Genomic DNA, 18,633 nt, shown 5'->3' with positions numbered 1-18,633 from the left:
TGTCTTCTCCCTCACATGTGACACAAAAAGTAAAAAGTAAAAAAACTGCAAGGAGTTGCATTTTGTTCCAGTTGCAGCCGATCACAGCAACTTAGAGCTTGTCCGTGTTGCTGTGACAGAAAGCAAATATTCCACTAATCACCTAAGACAAACTTCCATAGTTTTTGCACCCGCAGCAATTAGTATGGAGACCAATGGGTTATAGCAACTGAACGGATTTGTATTTAAGGAGACTTAAAGGAGAAATGTGTCTGAAACAAGACGCAGTGCAGAAAGCACAGGAAGAATAACGCATGTGTTGTCTCCTGTAAGTAGCTCTCTGTTTAAGTTCACGTTGTTGTACTGCAGCTTTCGATATCATTATTTGATCGGAAGGAATAGTACAGACATTTTGGGAAATAAGCCGATCAAGAGTTAGATGAAAAGATTAATACAAATGTCATGCCTGTCTATTAATTATACAGTTACAGACGGTTGGTTAGCTTTGTCTTGATTGAAACAAGGACACAGCTAGCACATAACCCTTTTCTGTGAATATGTCACAGGAGCTAGTCCTTGATCTCCACACAGTGGAGGAGGTACTGGATGACAGCTCAGTGAAATATATATATGCGTGTGCTTCTGTCTGCGGCTTAATTAGATGAATGTAAATATTTGAGCGCAGCACCGCTGCATGCTGGGAGGCCGAGCCCAGGCATCCAGCACCATAAGTGAATTTGGGAGCTGCTAAAGGGCCCTGGTAGCGATGAAGCCAACTGTGGGGAAGCAGAATCACGCGACACCCACACTCGATGTACAAGCGGGAGCTCAGCAGGGTAATAACCTACTGCAACTGGAGGTGGTGAGGTGTAGACCAAACAGCCAACCCATCACTGGACAAGACATTGCCCATCTGTTGAGCAAGTCTGAGGTATCTGAAGGTGTCCGACGTTGACATCTGCAGTCAAATGTGACTTTTTGGCATTTGTTCAAAAGTGTAACTTCAATCCTCAGCTTGACTTAACTAATACTAAATGGAAACTACTTCTTCCTACCCGTTTGCTGCAGTTAATCATCTATTCTGATGATCTGACATTCTTAAATTAGTTTGGTGCCCCACATAAATGAGAGAGTAGCTAACCCCGTTATGACGGAGGATCAAAGTAATAACAGCTAAAATAGTCCTGGAATATTTGGAATATTTGAACCCGATTACTTTTTTATCCGTTAGGCCCGATTTATAGTTTATTTGTGATTTTTTGCCATTTTTCATCCCTTCAGCACACAAGGACAAAGCTGCACTGCCGAGCCCTTTGGGCCATGTCGACAGGAATAAGCCTGATAAAGCTCCACTTAAAGATCTGCCTCCTCGTTTCTTGATCTTTTAGTCGCTTTAAGGAGCCAGAGATCAAACGATGTCCTCTCTCGGGCCATGAGACCGACAGCCGTACCTGAGCTTGACCCCTGCTAAATGGCTTTTACAGGCTATGTGATTACAAAACAGTTGTCACGCCTCTGTTATTCCACATGATCTGATTGAAAGGGAATCCCGCGACAAAGTGGATAGTGGAGACACACAGCCCGCATTAAATTAAAACCCACGTATATGTGAGGTGGTTTGCGTTTGAGTGACCTGGGTAGGATTTCCTTGGAGAGAGCTTTATTTGACTTCAGCTTGCTGGTGGGAGGCTGGGAGAGGTAGAGGTTGGCTTTGTGTTCTCAAATTCAATTGTCCACGATACAGTCAAAGAGCATGGGCTGCCTGTGGTTTGCAGTAATAAACCTGAACTCGGGTTACATCCAAAGCGCAAAGGACTGCAAACGGTCAGGGGGAAAAAAACAACAGAGTGATGTGGACCTGTAATAGGGTTAAGGCCTCAAGCTACAAGACCATGAGTAAAACATGCAGGCAAGACCGAAAGAAAGTGCTAAAAGGTTCATCCTCTGAACCCTGTCTCTAAACTCCAGGTCTGGCCTGGTGGAAAAAACAGCTTCTAAGAAGAAACAGCGGATCGCGCAAGACCTTCCAGATTCCCTTGTCTCAGTGAAATTGGGGTCTTTAGACTTGGTGGTTTACAACAAATTCTCTGGTCTGACCCCAAAATCGAGATCGGCTTGGCAAAGAAAAATAAGCAGCGCAATTACAACACAGGGGCCAGATTATTTATACAAAATAATGAATTTGTTTCTATACATGCCAATCATCTCACCCAAAGGGGGGTTCAATAATGTGGAGTTTTTTCTTCTTCTTCCTTCCTCGTGGTGAGCAAAGCACTGCAGTTTGAAGCATGCGTCCAGTCCATGAAAGTGTTTGAGGCATGTGGAAAGCTTACACCCATCCCTTGTTGATACTAAGTGATTAGTTTATTATAGAAGCCGATGGCTCGAGTACATGGGTATTGGCTTCCATGTTGCAGCGGTAGCTCGAGTGTGATCTGGCCCGGCGTCCTGTCACACTGGATGCCGACGACAGGGGCCTCGGAATCTGATGAGGGGAGTCGTGGGTGATGGGATGATGAGCGAAGTTACTCATCCTCCCATTGAGTTTCCACAGGGCAGCGGTGCCCCCGCTGCCGGTCGTTTTTTATTGCCACAGTAACCCGAGGCCAGGAAGAAAGCGACCCCCACTGCGAGGCCAGTTTTCTCTTCCAGGGCGAGGAGGCGCTGTCCCATGCTTCCTTTAGGGCCTGTACACAGGGCGCCGTGTTTTTGAAAATAACAAGAGTGGGTTACAACAAAATCATTTTGGTTTAAATTAGATTGACAGAGTATCAGCTATGAGGAAACTCAATTACTGCTCTATTACTAGCTGAATTGACTTACATGGATCCGAGGCCAGAGGTTCACACCAAACAAGGGTCGAGGTTTCCTGCTTACCCGGGGCCTGTTCTTATTAAGTTATGGGGGCCTAATGTGATTGATGGGTACATATAGAGGACCCCTGCTTCTGAGCAAGTAGGTAAGCCGATGTGTTGACAGAATCCATCGCCATTCTTGATAAGACTCCTCCCAGAAGATGTTTTTACGCTGTACATTAAACACTATGACCATTCAGGTAGTCTCCTTCACTGAGATATTACTTAATATAAAAATACTGCCATGCCCACACAAGAAGGTTCAAGGATTGTCATAGTGAGTCAAGCGGAGGACGGTAGGAAGGGGGGTGCACGACTTCTCTTTAACCCAAAAGGCCTACAGCAGGTCACACAGCTCAAAACAGATCAGAGTCCTGAAACGGGACGCTCCCGCTGCCTGATGAAATGTCAAAGGGTCTAAATGTAAACGGGTGCAACAATGTAAACACACGGTTCCGAATAATCAAAGTGTTTCCACCTGCAGTGACAGAGCCATCAGTTCTGGGCATGCCGGTCATTACCTCACAGCCTTCTGGTGATCAGAGGGTAACCTAAGAGAGGCCAGAGCTCGGCTTTGGCTGACTTTAGGAGAAAGAAAGAGCGGGAGCAAAAAGGGGGCATTTTTCTTCTACCTCACCTCAGAGTGTAAACAGGGAAACAGTCCGCAGACCTACAGGTGCCTTCGGAGTCTTTGTTCCCAGAACAAGGAAGGCCGTTTGGAGGAAAGAAAGGTTTGAACAGGTTTGCAAAGGTTCGACCCCAAGAACTCTGTCAAAGCACCCGAGCACCATCCGGACTTATCCGATTCTCATTTTCACAGGGCGGACCTCATGGGGAACCTATCAGTTCCTCACCACAATGTCCAACTCAGGTGGTTGTGGCATAGGACGATCGCTCCAATCATCCTCTCGCCTCTCTTCTTCACTCCTGCGATCCAGCATGGCAAAACAATTACCCCGATTGCGAGACCGGCAGCGAGCATGACAAAATGAGTGACATCTGGGAACCCAACACCTTATGAAACGATGCCCGACGTCTCGTAACGTTTTTACGCATGACGGCATGACTGCTCCCCTGAGGGGCTCGTCTGAGCGTTAAGCCATACGGCCCCGCCACTGCGACAGGCAGGAGGAGGAGAAGGGAGACAGGACGGTGCTAATGAGAGCCAGATCTGCTTTGTTAGCGGAGCGGCCGGCTGCAGGCTCAGACAGAAAGAGGTCCGTCAAGCCGCCCCTGCAGAGCGGCTCACAGGCTTCTGATGGAAAGGTGGGGCAGGACAGGTTGGGCATGTTACTAAGTCTGTGGAGGAGTGAAAGAGAGTTTAGTCCTCCCTTTTCATCTCCACAACAGCAGATCTTTCCCTGCAGTTTAAAAATGTTTTATGTAATTTAATTTGCAGAAGTCCAGAAGTCAGCATCAGGAGAGATGGATAGGTCTAATTCCCATTTTCTTGATGGTATGGATGACGTTTTGTCAGACTGATATTATTCTACATATTTTTGAGAGTAACTTTTTTGAGGAGATGATATTAATTAATTGTGAGGTTGAGGGAGGTAATTTTAGATTAGTGGCCTTAATGTTAAGTTTGGATTGAATGGATGATTTGAGTTGCAGATATTCCAAAAACGGATTGTTCCCGATGCCATACTTCTGAACCAAACAGAGGAATGAAACCAGGGTATTGTTATTGAAGATGTGTTTCTAATGAGTGATGCCTTTAGCGGACCATGTGTGGAGATTTAGAGGTTTTTTGTTGCTTAGAAAGTCAGGACATTTGAAGGTGCAACAATGTTTTTTTGTGATTGTGTGGAATTTCCACCAGGCTGTCAGAGTTTCTGCTATTGTTAGTGTTTTGGAACAAGGATGGCATTTGATAGATTGACTGAGAAATAGTAGGTCTGAAATCTGAATGTCCTTACAAACAATATGTTCTATATCTAACCATGTGTTATCTGATTGTTTGTGGTGTATCCATTTAAGAATGTATTTGATGTTGATTTGCAAGTGAGTAGTGGAAGAAATGTGGGGCTTAAAGTCCTCCTTGTGTTTTTGTTTTTTGTAGAGTGGCCAGTTTAATTATTGGTGTCTAACTGAGTAGATGAGTGATGATTGAGTCAAGAGATTTGAAGCAGGAGTGGGTGGTTGAGAAGGTAACATTGTGAATAGGTCATTTATTTTAGGAAGTATTGTAATTTTAACTGTAGCTATTCTGCCCATGAGTGATAGTGGTAGGTCCATTCAGCGGAGAAGGTCATCAGTTATTGTTTTAAGTAGTGGAGAGAAGTTGAGTGTGAACAGGTCTGACAGCCTGGGGGAAGTATTTATTCCCAAATATGTGATGACACCGGTACAAAAAGAGATAGGTGGTGTATGAGCTGCCCCATCCCAACTGTTACCATCTAATGGAAGGATGGATGATTTGGTCCAGTTAATGGAGTAGTCGGAGATATTAGAGAATGATTCAATAACTTTAAAAGTTTCTTGTAATGATGAGTAGGGGTTTTGGAGGAAGAGCAATATATGATCTGCATAGAGGCTAATCTTGTGATGGGTATTAAGTGTTTGGAATACTTTTTATATAGGTGTTCTGACAAATGGTTGCAGCTAATGGTTCAATGAAAATGGTGAAAAGTGAGGGAGAACGTGGGCATCCTGGCCTAGTCCCCCTGTGCAGTGTGAATTTATTTGTCCATTGGTGATGACAGTGGCTGTAGGTGCAGAGTACATCATTTTAACCCAGTTAATAAATGATTCCCCAAAGCCAAATCTTTGTAATGTGCTTGTGAGAAATGTCCAGTTTACTTTGTCAAAGGCTTTTTTTGCATCTAAGGAGGGTATAATGGTTCCGGCTTGTTCTAATGATGAGTAATTGATTAAATTAAACAGTCTGCGTGTGTTAGTGTTGTTGATTTGATTTGGATGAATTATGGATGGAGAGACATTTACTAATCTGTGAGCTAGTGCCTTAGTGATGATTTTAATATCTACATTGAGGAGTGAAATGGGACCGTAACTAGATGGAAGAGTTGGATCTATGTTTGGTTTGAGGAGGAGTGATATACAGGCTGAAAATTGCTAATTTAGTTTCATTTCAGTTATCTTGTTAAAGCATTTTTGCTTTGCTGTTGTTGTTGTTTCTGTGCCACCATTGGTATTCTATGACACCACAGTTTAGACACTTCTACTTTTGACCCATTGCCAGTGATGGCATAGGTCTGTGGGTGACCAGGTCAACCAAAAGGAGGACAATTCTTCTCATTAGGTTCTGTTTGTTGTCCACCACTTTGGTCCAGATAGAAATATCTTAACATGGATTGTCATTAAATGGGTTCAGACATTCATGTCCCCCACGGGACAAATTGCAATAAGTTAGGTGACTATCATGTAGTGATATAACAAGTCAAAATATTAATTTGTCCAGCACTCTGGTTTATGACAAAATTCCTGCAAAACAATTGACGGTTTCATAAGCCTCTAATAAAATGTTTGCATGGTAAAATGTGAAACTTAGGTGTATATTATGCTGTATATTCTAAAAAGCAGCATGTCAGCATTGTCATTGTTGACATGTTAGTTTTTACAGTCACTGAAATAAATGTATCAAACAAAAACATCTAGTTTCTCAAATGTGAGGATGTCCTTTTTGTCTCCGTTGCGTATGGTTGTGAATTAATACGGTTCTGGGGTAACAAAACAAATTCAAATGAACTGAGAGAATAATTTAGTTGCTGCCCCATTTAGATAGTTATTTATTAATTTAGTTAAATTCTGCACTAAATGACATTTCCAGTACACCAAATTAAAAAGGCACTGTTCAGCTTTCAAAGGGAAGTGATCCTTCTCATGATGTGGCTCTTAAAGGAATGCGAATCGACCCGACTTTGTAAATTATTCCCAGAAAATATAGAATCTGTCAGCTCAGCCCCTTGAGTTGCTGATGTTTTTCCAGTGTAAGCATGAGGAAACAGCAGCGCTACAGATCAGCACATGGTTGGACCACATAAAGGCATTATTACACCGTATGCCTCCGTTGTTGTTTGACTGAGACATATTTCCAGGCTGCGGCAGGAGATGAGGGATACGCTAAAAGGGAAGAGACCTCGCTCTCGCTGCCAGCCCCGACCCTTTCATAATCGCCCAGGAATTATGCACATCCCAGTTAAAGCACTGGTAGAGTGAGTTATGGCTGTGGTGGTGTTTCCCGAGCAGTCTGCCAAAAAGATGATTTATATAGATCACACGTCTCGGGTCCGAGGGTTCCTCGGACACTGTTTAAACACGTCTTTATTCTGGGGACAGAGGAATGTGAAGGGCGCGGAGTGAAGAACCCATCACCTAGCAGTGACATTTCCAACATGGCAACCATGACGGAGTTATTAGTCATCTCTACCGAATACTCGGACATGAGAGCGGTTTTCATCATTATACAACCTGGCTCTATGAGTTACAGATGTTGCCGCTCGGAGTCACTTGAATTTGCTTAAAAAAAGAATTTTATTTAGTTTAATACATAGGGCGGTTTGTAGTGAAATATGTTTACATTCAGCTTTACAATTCATACAGGAATTCTCCCACCAAATCCCTAAAATACACACAATTTACAAGGTACACATGTTTATACATATTTCTGAAGATTAAAAAAAAGAAAGAAAGCTACCTCCTTTTTGTTTAATTATACCATTAAATTCAAACGGTACGCAATGTTTTATTTTCAGTTTAAGTATAAGTTAACGTGTTAAGAGTGAATTGCCTCTGAAGGCCATTCCCGGACAAACAAACACAAATAAATGGCACGCAGAGTTTCCCATGCAATTAAAGAGAGATTTAAAAAGAATAAAAAATTAAAATGTGTAATAAGACATGCTTGAATCCATGTCGTTTTCAGCATCCCTGTCACGAGAGCAGGCTGTCCGAACTACATTTCCCAGAACACACACCAGCACTCAAATACTAGAAACACGGTCAGAGGTCAGGGGTACAGTACATATATAACTGCTTCTCGGATAGAAATACAGAGATAGGAGTACTGTGAAATCCATTAGCAGTGTGGAGCGCACGGCTTTTGCTTTGATTTTCCAAAACTCAGTGGAAACACCCTCATGACTCACTGCACTGTCTAATATTGAACACTTTTCCTTTGTCTCTGTCCAGTCAAAAGGATCTTTATGAAGAACCATAGTAGTGCGAGTGTTATTACTGATATTATCTGTCTGAGTGAGGGAGTGCCAGTAGGTCGCACTCCATTAAAGCGACTCGTTACTACAAAAGGCGTGCAATTTTAAGAGGTTCCCTCTTCGGCACCCAGTGGAAAGCTTGCTAGTGCCAATCTCTCTGATTTATGCACTCTTCAATAACACACAGAAAAGTTTGAAGCCCAAGTCAATAAAAGTAGTGAAACGTCATTCCAGACAGTTGGTAACTCTATCATACTCTGAAGAAATGAGGCAGTTGTATGGACAACAGAGACACATGATACAAGACAGCTTGGCTTGATAAGCTTCTCCAAAAGCAGCATGATGTTCATAGAGTCTGGGGGGGGGGGGGGCGGCAACAAGAAAGTCGAAAGACGGAGAAAAGTCTGCCATACGTCGATACAGATGTGCTGACTAAGGCAAGGTGCTCCGAGAACAATAAGCATGCTGGAGACGAGAGAGAACCCCTTGGTCAAAACTGCTTTCCCCCCATTCTCGGTATCATACTTAGCCATGTGCCCGACACGCTTTGGTTTGTACTTTGGGACTCCCTTTATCTGTATGACCTGAGAACGTTTAACATTTTGACCAAGGGGGCCCTGAAACTGGAACTCAAAACAGAGGAAAACTCACTCAAATCCCATTTAGAGGAAGGCGGAGCTGCATTGGCATTTAAGCGCAGCGTTGTTGTAAGTGTGCAAAAAAAATGTCTGTGTGAACACAGGTAGTGTGAGTGAGTGTGCATGTGTCTGTCTGTGTGTGTGTGTGTGGACGGTCAACCCTCCACTGCCTACATGTCTGAGGAGGGAGCCCAGTTAAGGACAGCACACAGTGGGAGAGGGAGGGGCTGTTCTCTCGAGTGTGTAATGCTTGTGTGGCACTGTTTGTGAATACATGTATGTTTTGAACGTGTGTGTGTGTGTGTGTGTGTGTGTGTGTGTGTGTGTTGTCTAGACCAGGGAGCAGTAGCCACCGCAGCTCCCGCTTCCCGCGTCCTCGTCGGTGAGCTGGATCCCTCGGCCGTGTGTCTCGCTCTGCCATAAGCCAGGAGTCTGGATGATCTTCTCCACCAGCTCCTCAAACGCACACTGAACACCGTCCCTGGTCTTTGCGCTCGCCTCTGGGGAGGGAGAAAGTAGGGAGAGAGAGAGAAGGGGACATATAAGGCGGAGAGGAGAAAGAGGTAAAAAGACAAAAGGCAAAAAAATTAGAGTGAATTAGAAGAAAATGCGGAAAAGAAGATGAGACACAGGTTCGTTGTCTGCATCTTGATGTCATCATGTGCTCGGGCTCCCAGAGCGGAGGGGGTGGAAAATGTCTTAACAATAACTGACAAACCCAGACATTAATGGTGAACCCTTGGAGGTTATTAGGGGATATAGTCAACACCTGCTCCACAACATGACGATATCCAGAAACATTATCATGGAGAAATCAATCTTATTTAAGAAAGCCAAATCCAAATTAATATATTGTGAAATGACTCAAGAGAACTTTGAAAAAGGTCAGAGTGAAATATTTCCATTTTTCACAAAACATTTCTGAAATCAAAAATTTGAAGATTGAAACTGGGTGTTTAAACTTGCAAGTGCAAGTCACTGCTACTCTTAAAAGTAATCAAATTAAAAAAAAAAAGAAGAGCGCGTGTGGAAACTGATATACTGTTTTATTAATAGAACATTTCTCAACAAGTATGATGGTTATTTCAAAGGCAGTTTCCCCTGTGTGGCAGTCTCCGCTGTAGCTCATGCCCAGCAGGTCTTTGTAGAGGAGGGAATCCTCCCGACTTACCTATAAAAAGCGTGGAATGTTTTCTTGCAAACTTCAGCCCTTCGGCCCTGTCTAGCTCGTGGTTTTCCTAAAACAAAAAGAGAGGTAATGGCTTATTTGAGGTCTGCCGGGCGCAGCTGTCAGCTACTGTGGTCGTCACAGGGCAGAGAGGAAAAGCGATTTTCATGGACAAAGAACAGGACACAATAAATTCATAATGCTCTACTTAGTGGCCATTTGTATCCCCATTGACTGACTCTGGTGTCCTGGTAAAGGACCAGCTGCCAAAAATATGAAACTGGGTCTGCCATGGTTATTTAGTTCTGTAATTTGTCAACTTGCGGTGAGCAGATTTTACTAATTTTTGGCAATTTATTTTTACTGTGCTGTGGAATATGTCTATATACAGTAACTGTATATTCTGTTCTTTGCATATACAGAAAAAATATTTTCAAAATATGTCAAAAGGGTGAATATTAACTGAATTTTTTTGCTCATTAAAGCTCAAGCCAAAGTAAACGGTAGATGTTGATTTAAAAAATCCTAATGTGCTGCTCCTCTCTAATCCAACCACCATGTCGACCTTAGTAGTTACACACATACTAGTTTGATGCAGAACCACATCTACACTCACCTTATCAATTTTATTTCCCACAAGCATTTTGACGAGGTCGTTCCGCGTGCAGTACGTCTCCAGCTCATTGAGCCAGTTGTCAAGCTTGGTAAAGGTCTCCCGGCGTGTGACATCGTACACTGTGCAAAACCAAGTGAAAAACACACGGTCAGAATGAAGGCAGATAGGTACGGGCATCGAGCGTTTTCTAGAGGACCGCAAGACTGAGGGGACAGGCACCGTTTCTGAACCCATCACATACAGGACACTTTTGCAACATCATAATCATGCATGAACAATGATATGAATAAGCAACATTTGAATGTACACACACACACACACACACACGGCGGTGATTCAGTCTTACAGGCCTTGAAATTAAAAACATATTGTAGGACTGCAGCTATTCATATTTTTTTAGCTCAAGTTTTCTACCAATTATTCCATCGAGTAATGGGATAAGAAATACCTTTTCTTTTTTTTTTATCAACACTTGTTTTGCATGCATGTGCTCAGTCAAAATTGAGCACAATTTGTGCCATATTACATTCTATTCAATTCAATTCAGTTTATTTTGTATATATCACAAATTACAAATTTGCCTCAGAGGGCTTTACAATCTGTACACATACGACATCCCTGTCCCAGGACCTCACATCGAATCACGAAAAACTCCCCAAAAATAACCTTTCACAGGGAAAAAAGGGAAGAAACCTTCAGGAGAGCAACAGAGGAGGATCCCTCTCCCCGGATGGACAGATGCAATAGATGTCATGTGTACAGAATGAACAGCATTTACAAAGTTACATAAACACATTACATGAATATGACAATGTATTATACAATTCTGTGTTTTAAATATAAAAACATTTATAAAATGCAAACATATATTTCTAATTACTTTTAAAAAGCTACACATCTTATTGGCTTGTATAGACGCATAACTTTAACTCAAACTCAGAAGATGTGTTGGAATTCAAAATTGATAATTAGTTAATATTCAGGGGTCTTGCACTAAGTGCTCTATGTGCTGCGCTGCTGCGGACCGGGGGAATCATCCCCACTGATCGAATCATGAGGGTTAGGGTTCGCTCTAGTCCTACATATTTGATTGTTTTTTTATTAATTTCTTTATGAAAAGCACATCCCTGATAACACTTTACTTCAACTAGTCCTGGGTTATTTAAATTTTTTTTGACAACAAAAGAAATCAAACCATTTATTAAGATAAATAGAGTAACCAACGGTATCGACTAAAAACACATGGTTGATCAACCAAAAAGGGACTGAAAACTGGGATTATGAGAGCACATGGGGTGCTCTCATAATCCCAGTTATATAGCAAGACGCCTTGTGTTTCTATACATCATTAGAGTGGTCAAAAACCCAAGGCTGCAGAGGACGTCTGTTTAACTTGGTTCCTGTGTGCGTGTGTTCATATACATGGTGTACATCCTTGTTCATACAAGGAGTCTGATTTAAGGGTATAAACTAACTTCCAGAGAAAAACGCAAGAGTGTGCGTCACACGATAAAACACACACACACGCTTACCCAAGATGACTCCCTGGGCACCGCGATAGTAACTAGGCGTCAGGGTTCGGAAGCGCTCCTGTCCTGCAGTGTCCTGCAAAAGACAACCAGCTCAGCACTCAGCACGGGACAGTCACGGGAGGGAGGAATAACTGGTGGCTCACACAGAAGGGGAAACCAGGGGGCAGACGGACATAAACAACAAGGATGACGCCTCTGTGTCCCGCCAGGGGCATATAGGCAGAAACGGTGTTGCGTAAGCGCCATCTCCTGGGCATTTAGGGAAACAGGCAGACTGGGAGACGTGGAGCTCTGACTTGACAGACAGTTCTGTAATGAATGCCGCTGACTTCACAAACGGTGAACAGAGTTTTGCCACTTACCCATATTGCCAGCTTTGCCTTGTTTCCGTCCACGGTGATGGTCTTCACTTTGAAGTCGACACCTAGACAATGAGAGGCAGGTCGATCACTTACGCGGTCACGATGACCTCATCCTGCTTCAGTCCCACGATGGGGACTCCTACAGATTCGGCCAATTACTGCCAAGAATAGTATATCACTGCAACAGGCTATACTTATCAATGATGAATTGTCATATGTATACCACACATTGTCTCTGAACTTCTGCTAACCCCAGCCTGTCAGACGGGCATAATGCCCATCCCATGCACTGTATTTAAATCATGGCGTGACTGTGTATTCATATCCACCAGAAAGGGGACGGCGTGTGGTTTAATGTCCTACTTTTAAACTAATACAGGTCTGTATTTTAAAAAGAATAATACGAAAATAAATAAATCCACCACCTGTGAAATTGCTCAGAGAGCCATGATTCACCTCTAAACATCCCACCAGGTCCCAAAGGAATGGACATTTACATGAAAATTATAATGTTGTCCCCCACGCCCCATCCCCTCAACAAGTAAATCTCCTCTATTGCCTTTGTGCAGTGTCTCGGCAAACAGAGTGTGCCGTGTCTGGATGACATATCTGCCCGAGTTTTAGCATCCACTGACGGATTTACCAGGGAAATGTTGGGCTTGTTTTTACATCTGGGACTAGGGATGGGACTTCAGCTCGGAGCCAAAACACAGGAGGAAAAAGAGTGGACACGGAGACAGGCCGAGGATATATGATGTGATGCGTGCCACACACACACACACACACACACACACACACACACACACACACACACACACACACACACACACACACACACACACACACACACACACACACACACACACACACACACACACACACACACACACACACACACACACACACACACACACACACACACACACACACACACACACACACACTTTCAAGTTAAAAGTTGGTGCCTGATCTCAGCGGGTCCAACGCGTTCATGTTGGACCAGAACAGGCCCTTCATTGTGTGATACACTGAAGAGCGTCACCCTATATTGTCTCTCCATCACTTTGTGTAATGGCTGTCCCCAGAAGTAACTAGGTGACACATTTATCAACGGAAAGCGCCACGGCAGCAGGCCTGCTCGACTGTCTTGACAATCACCTGTCACCTCATCGAGACCGAAAGACGACTCTTGCCTATTAAATACCTTTAGGGTCAATGCACTGTGTGTTAATGTGACAATGCACTGAGAAAGCCATTGTCACAGGGAGAGATACAACCCCAGTTGAACTGCTATGGGTGGCAATGACGCAAAATACATTAATGACGCCATTCTGTTTGAATGGGGGAACTTGAGTCAATGAGGGGAGGCTTAACTCCAATAAATACATCTGTCTGGCAAAGATTCCCAGCTGGCCAAGTAAAAAAGCAGAGATCCAGGCCTTGACCTTGAAGAGAGGGAGGGGGAAAAAAGGGTTTTAACCGTTCCAACCTTTTCTGGAATCTGTGCTTTTAGTGGCTTGAACAAAGACATCATTGTGAGCAACAAGCTCTTCACAAAAAACACATTAGTTAGTGTACAGAAATTCTACATTCAAACTCATCAGGACGATTATAAATCTTGAGTTGTTGAACGCTCCAACAGACATAAACCCTTTAAGGTAGTTACAGCCTCATGGCCACTTGCAAATATAGCAGGTGTGTCCTTGGTCCAGCCAATGACTTACACCGTTGAAAGAAGATAATATAAATTGGCAGATCCACCAGAGTATGGAAAAACCTGAAACTTAATTACCAAATAATGTAACATTATGTTCAAAATGTATCTGGATAAGATGGATAGACACGTCTGCTGCAGGAATGTTTTCTAAACACCTCATTGACTGGCTGTGAGGTAGTGTGCTACTTCCAACTCACCAAGTGCTCAGACAGCAGATCTCCCGACAGGCCAAATTTGGAAACTTGGCCAGCTCGACTATGATTCCAGAATAAAAATGTAATGCAATAAATACCGGGTGTGTAATAGACACAAAATGCAAGCATGGTGGGATAGTTCTGGTCCTGGAGCAGACAACAAGGGTTCTGTCATTTTGTGGATTGTTCAGTAAGATGTAAAGTATCTGTCAGCAGCCTCAGCCGGGCCTCCTACATGAACAATGTACTATGTTAAATATTTATCTTGTATTAATGTACACTCCATGGTCACTTTATTGGGTACATACCTGAGCCACATATTCTACCTTTATGAAGCTTATAATTACCAGTTGTTAATATTTGTTCACTATATATTTTTTTTAACTTTCAGGTATCAATTTAACTGTGTTTTATTATTGAATTCATAATTAGTGGTGGTGTTGTGCTAGAGTGCATTATATTGAAATGTGTTTCTCATACGACTCCCCCATTGTTTGTGAATGGGGTGGGCAAAACATTAGAAAACCTCAATATAGTGTAGTGTAGTTCAACATCACTGTGAACTACAACCTCAATAATAAACATTTAGTGAAATGAATATCTCTCTGAAAGTGTCAACCAAAACTGAACATTATCGTTGTAACATTAGAAGTCATGGCTCAGATTTAGTAATGGTTTAAGTTATATTTTACCAGGGTTCTTAATAAAGTGTTTATACGCATTTCTACATATTGGGTGAATTTACATCAGTCCTTACAATGGATTCAGTTTGTCATATTCTTCTATAATGATTAACGATATTAATCAATGAGCTTATATGTTAAATATGAGCTGATGCACTACTTATTTTGTATCGCCATTCATGAGTAATCTCATTTTAACATCCTTGTTTGTATTTTACTCCCTTAGGTCTGAGTGTGTACCATTAAGTATATTGCTCATATTGACTGCCGTCATAACGGTCTGGCAGTTACCAACAAATCTTACTTTTATTTGATTATTTTATAAACTGAACTCATGGGTTACCCACCTATTGTTGCTGCTTGCTCTGGGTCAAATGTGTCATCTGTGAATCTCAAGAGGAGGCTGTTGACGGGAAAGAGAAGAATAATTCAATTAAAACTCATTATGAATCACTGACAAACACGGCAGACAGGCATATTTTTCCGTAATTCTATTCCACGGATTGCGTGAGCTTTTGGTCTGGAATCCAAATGGAATTCCATTTGCTTTGTTCACATAACCCGTCTTTCGGCACCAAGCATATCGAATTCTGTATCTGCATCTCTTTCTATTGATCCCTTTGTGCTTAACTTGCATTACGCATACATGCCCCAGATGATATCACCATTAGATGCACTCAGGTGGACAGAGGTCACGTAACTATGACTAATCCAGTGCAAAGGCCTTAATCGCTGTGCTGATAATGGGGATAAGTAGACTCCTTTCACTTGAACCAAGCATAATTATCTTATTTTTCCTCAAGGGCTGTTAGGAGGGATGCAGCCGATGAGCTATGCTTGGAGACAGCCAAGTTAGAAATGTGTTTGCGTAGGTCAGTTGTTCAGGTGAAAAGAAACGTGTGTTCCTTGCCAAGCAGACGATCTCCCTGGTCATTTAAGGGCTTCTACAGATTGCAGTGAGACAAGTTAAAATACCTGTATGCCGTTCAAAACTTAGTACGGTCCGTGTACCTGCTTAGCTCAAGGCTCTGGATAATTGAAATGGCATCTGAAACTATTCATAGTCTGCATTTGTTTATTTTATTAAGCAAGAGCCAATTTAATAATACAAAATTACATTCTGGAAATGAACACTCTTGGCCTCAATTATGCCCCAGCAGGCAACGTACAGTACAGCTGCCCAAAAAACTCTTGTGTTTTAAGGAAATATAAGCAAACCCAGGTCTATGTTATGGTGCTGGCATAAATGTAGTCCCTCTTCTGTGCTCAGTCACTACAGAGCTGTAAGATATAGATCTTACCTTCTCCTCACATTCTCTCCAATAGGAGAATGTGAGGAGAAGGGAGAAGAATACATATGTATATTTTCAGGCATGGACCCAAGATTAAATTTACAATCAAGTGTTACAGTAAAAAAAAATCCTATCCAAAAAAAGTGAATAAAGCAGGCACACATTTGAGATTATGTATGGGCTAACACTTTGCTGATCCAAAATCACAGCTATTCTCAAAATCACTTTATATCTGATCCATTTGTGATCACACACACAAAAAGCACGACAACCTTTTGTGGTTCACGTAACGGTGTGTTTTCAAGAACCCGAGGCGTGGTCATCAGCCCGACCTGAGAGATGAGGTCAAAGAGACTTTCAACATTGCTTCGGGCAACTCGTTACATGACAGCGGAAGGCACGCTGTACTCAATGCCATAGTTGTGCAATGTGATAGTTGATGGCTCGGGCTGGCTATCAGGATTCTTCTGTGTCAGTCTGGACCACAGTCCTGGAGAGCAGCATACATGACCACGCTCTCTGCTGGCATTCCACACAACAGAATCTGCCAGGAAAATGTTGGGAAGAAACAAAAACTAAAAAACACTAGTCCGCTTGGAATATTAGGCTAATTTGTGGTTCCCAACAAGGACCTCTTGATTACCACCTGGCAGAAATCAACTGTGTGGTATAAAGTACACAGCATTCTAGTTCTGAGGCCGAGTTTCCCTCAAACACGACCTCTTGAATGGCAGTCTCCTATTCAAGGTAAACATTGCCCGTTGAACCACCTCATCCTGGAGAAGCTCGCGCTACAGAAAGTTAAGATTAGATACAGGGGAAGGTTCTCACATGGCATCACAATCACCCACAACACACCTGACCCTCACTGCCCGTCACGTTACGTCACGACACAGACTGAGGTAACCGTACCGCCACGACGACAAGGCTGAAAGGTGGTCCTGGATTGCAACATCTTCACACACATGGGACGTGAACGACGATGATGTCACACACAGCTAACTACTGTCAGCTAGCTGGGTTAGCTGGGCAGCTAGCATACCATAAGCCTTATAGCTAGAGGTGTTTTACTATTATGATTAAAGAAGAGGACAACCACAGCCGAGTCTACGTAATAGGAATATTAAGATGACGCAATATGTGGTTGACTGCTGAGCTGACGCTAGCTTTCCAACGTTAGCAGTGAGCCACGACCTCCATTCTTGGGAGATAACTAGCTAGTTAACGTTTCGGCTTACCTGGACTTTCCAACACCGCTTTCTCCTATTATCAGTATTTTCAGCGTCGTTAGTGTGTCGTCTTCCATTTTCCTTGAACAGTGAGTAGTGTTACTGTCGATAAATGGCTCCGACAAGTCTGTTTTTAAGAACCACGTCCCTGAGTAACTTGCGTCCCCGTTGACAGCTCGCAGCAGAGATACTTTGTGTCTTGTTGAGAAGACGCCTCGGCCATATCCGGTATGAGGTTTGTTGGCACTTCCGCTCAGTGGGCTATATGTATTATGAATATCAGATGAACATCTCCTTATGATTACACAACAAAACAGAACCGATGGGGATTCATATCTATTTTAATAAACAATTTCTGCACCACGCACTGTATAGTATGAATTGGCATCCACCATGTTTCTGCCAGTGTCTCCGGGTAGAGGGATCCTCCTCTGTTGCTCTCCTGAAGGTTTCTTCCCTTTTTTTCCTTGTGAAAGGTTATTTTTGGGGAGTTTTTCCTGATCCGATGTGAGGTCCTGGGACAGGGATGCCGTATGTGTACAGATTGTAAAGCCCTCTGAGGCAAATTTGTAATTTGTGATATTGGGCTATACAAATTAAACTGAATTGAATTGAATTGAGCCCCGCGACCCTAATGAGGATAAGCGGTATTGAAAATGGATGGATGGATGGATGAATTGAATTGAACATCAGTAAAATGTCTATTGTTTCTCATTGTTTTCTTTTGCATTTTATCATTGTTTCCACATGTACCAATATTTCTGTATTACATTGTAAACGGACAATTACTATATATATATATATATATATATATATATATATATATATATATATATATATATATATATATATACATCCATCCATCCATCCATCCATCCATCCATCCATCCATCCATTTTCAATACCGCTTATCCTCATTAGGGTCGCGGGGGCGCTGGAGCCTATCCCAGCTGACATAGGGCGAAGGCAGGGGACACCCCGGACAGGCCGCCAGTCCATCGAGGGCACATGTAGGGACATACAACCATTCACTCTCACATTCACACCCATGGGACATTTAGAGATCAATTAACCTGCAGCATGTCTTTGGACTGTGGGAGGAAGCCGGAGAGCCCGGAGAGAACCCACGCTGCCACGGGGAGAACATGCAAACTCCACACAGAAGGACCGCTCCGACCAGGAATCGAACCCGCG

The 18,633-nt window shown here is 42.8% G+C and overlaps 1 protein-coding gene across 1 annotated transcript; it reads right to left on the bottom strand.

The window, feature by feature from the left end:
- Positions 1 to 7,309: 7,309 nt before the first annotated feature.
- LOC117749624 (ras-related protein Rab-18-B-like) lies at positions 7,310 to 17,674 on the bottom strand. The gene is made up of 7 exons (XM_034560289.1): positions 17,449 to 17,674; positions 15,266 to 15,321; positions 12,325 to 12,386; positions 11,963 to 12,035; positions 10,431 to 10,549; positions 9,818 to 9,884; positions 7,310 to 9,146 (listed from the first exon to the last, which is right to left on the bottom strand). Exons 1-7 carry the CDS (start codon positions 17,514 to 17,516, stop codon positions 8,977 to 8,979), a joined length of 615 nt encoding a protein of 204 aa, XP_034416180.1. The 5' UTR covers positions 17,517 to 17,674; the 3' UTR covers positions 7,310 to 8,976.
- Positions 17,675 to 18,633: the final 959 nt, after the last annotated feature.

Source organism: Cyclopterus lumpus, chromosome 20 (genome assembly GCF_009769545.1).
Source record: "Cyclopterus lumpus isolate fCycLum1 chromosome 20, fCycLum1.pri, whole genome shotgun sequence".
Taxonomy (NCBI): Eukaryota; Metazoa; Chordata; class Actinopteri; order Perciformes; family Cyclopteridae; genus Cyclopterus; species Cyclopterus lumpus.
Note: the sequence above shows the minus strand (reverse complement) of the source record. Positions and strands in the feature narration are given on the sequence as shown.